We start from the raw sequence: 2,490 nt of genomic DNA on the forward strand, positions 1-2,490 counted from the left end.
TTTTATTTACTTTTTTTGTAATTTTACTTATGAACCAATTATAATTAAGTATACATGCTTATTATAAAAATCTAAGTATATTTTTAAAAAATCTACTAAAAAAAAAGCCCTTGTAAAATTTTCTTACTATAAAAAAAGGGCAGCTGTCAGAGTGATATAAAAAAAAGTTGCCCTGCCAGGATAGGAGCCTCTTTGCTCCATACCTTGGTTTAGGCATATTTTCTGAACTCCAAGGTTGTCATCTTCACCCCTTTGCTTCTCAGTTTTTTAGGTTCCATGTTAATTTGATCAATAACATTTTGTAATAATTCCAACTGGAGGAATCCATCCCTCATGGCTTTGTGTCTTTCCTTTGGGTGAAATTGGGTGGGATATCTGATTATAGCAACTCAAGTAGCGATTGTGGTCTCTATTATAATTGCTCTAGTAGCAATTGGGTTCTATCAGACATCCCAACTCCTCTGATTGGAATCATTAACAATTGTTATTCCTCAGCTGAAGATATTACTAAGTAATTGAACCACCAAGGATGAAATACTCGTAAAGGCTCATAATACTAAGGCTTTAATACTCTTTTCCAGTCTTCTTAATGTCACACCTTTTTATGGGTGTACATTTTTTGCTATGATGAAATTTTAACACCTTTATTACAACCTTCATTTATAAATATATATTTCATTCTCTAAAATTATGGATAAATGTTAAATGCTCAAATCGGAGAAACTTTGCCTTTTTAGTTATTAACTGTTAATTGATGGACTGAAGGATTTGGAATACTTCAATAATATTAAAAAGAATGATTATAATAAGCAATCATTTGATTTGGGTTAGAAGTGAACATGGGCAAGTTAACATTACCTTTTGTTTAGTTTCTAGTTCTCCTTTGTCATGACTATTCAGCATCATGTAGCATGCACCTATCAAGGACTACTGTTTTCTAGGCTTCTATTTCTGTCTTTTACAATTGTTCTGTGTGTTACAGTTTCTAACTACAAACCAAAAAATGTTTTTAGATTTTCTTTTTTAAAAAAGTCCTTTTTGACATTTGCTAATGATCTCTGTAGAATATGAGCTGAAAAGAGGCCTTGGTTTCTGCTTTTCCTTCATGCTTGTCAAGTGTCCTTCACCATCCTCATGCATTTTTTTTATTTCAGTATTATTGGTCTTTTAATTAGTTTATTGTTTCCTTATTGGTAAAATTACTCATTCTATTTGTTTTATAAATATAATGTTAATTACCAATAGAATATAATTATAATAATTTATTATAAGACTTTGGTGTTACTTTTTGAAAATTGTTTTAGTTGCTAAAAATTATCTAATGAAAAGTTAATCATATTTACATGCCTAAAAATTATTTAAATCAATAAACATTCTGTTTCATTAGTTTGTAAATGTTATATTACTTTCTTCTTTTTTATTACTTAGTGATTAAATTTTAATTAATATGACGGTATATTGCAGATGTCTCAAGATGCAGAGGGACTTTGCCTTTTAAAAATAAAAGATATTAAGCCCGAAGATCGAGGAGTATATACTGCAAAAGCTACAAATCAACTTGGTGAAGCTAAGTGTTTTTCACAGCTAATTGTAAAAACTCCAGTTACTCTTGAATCGCTCGAAACCCAAGCTCAAACTCAGCACATGGCATCAGAGGAAAGACCAGCATTCAAAGAATTGTTTTCTGATATGGTAGTAACCGAAGGCTCATCAGCAAAGTTTGAATGTATTGTTACTGGGAAGCCTACTCCAAAGGTATGTATTCTAGAACATAATTAAAATCTTCCATCGTCATGTTATCTCTTTTCAATGTTATCAGTTTTATTTTAAGTATTGCCCATTGCTATCTACACATTTTTCCATCTCTCTGACAATTTTTTGATGCTATGCCAGAAAAATTGTTCTCTTTATTGAGAGAAACTAGTCATCAAGCCATTTTTGTAAGATCTAAAGTACTATTTAGCAAGGACATGCCCTATAAATGCAAATAAGTAATAATCGGATGGAAAAAAATCTTGTTAGTAATCTACGTATGAAAGTATTTTGCAACAAAAGGCCTTTTTTCCCTTAACTAGTTTTGCTGTGTGCGATAGTGCATTTTGAAACGAGAATCATGAAACAAAATCATTTTGTTTTGCTTTTCTTATATTTTATTCATTTTTCACACTAAGCTTAATTCAGATTACTAACAAGATTTTTTTCCATCCGATTATTAGTTATTTGCATTTATAGGGCAATTGTTAAACCACTTCAAGTGTTCAATGTGTCAATCAAATCCTTCAAGCAATGTGGTTAACATATAGTATGTTCACCGTAAGCTTTGACAAGCATTCAGTGTGATTCTGCACTTTTCTTCAAATAATTACAGAAAATCAATGTTCTTAAATTGTAGTTTCTAGGGATGAAACTTCACATGCCTGCCCAGTGCTATTAAAAACAATAGTGTTGGTATAAAACAGGTATGTGCCATCTATGTGCAAATTCCAGTTA

At 30.8% G+C, this 2,490-nt stretch overlaps 1 protein-coding gene across 6 annotated transcripts in view; it reads left to right on the forward strand.

Annotated features, from left to right (window-relative positions):
* Positions 1-2,490, forward strand: part of LOC106678806 (uncharacterized) — a 286,482-nt gene that overhangs the window by 263,686 nt on the left and 20,306 nt on the right. For all 6 annotated transcript variants that reach the window (XM_067049279.1, XM_067049281.1, XM_067049285.1 and 3 more), the window contains one exon: positions 1,465-1,755. In XM_067049279.1, the coding sequence (XP_066905380.1) occupies positions 1,465-1,755 (291 nt within the window). The remainder of the gene's footprint in view (positions 1-1,464; positions 1,756-2,490) is intronic.

This window comes from Halyomorpha halys, unplaced genomic scaffold, assembly GCF_000696795.3.
Source record: "Halyomorpha halys isolate HHAL.00 unplaced genomic scaffold, Hhal_1.1 Scaffold161.1, whole genome shotgun sequence".
In the NCBI taxonomy this organism is placed as follows: Eukaryota; Metazoa; Arthropoda; class Insecta; order Hemiptera; family Pentatomidae; genus Halyomorpha; species Halyomorpha halys.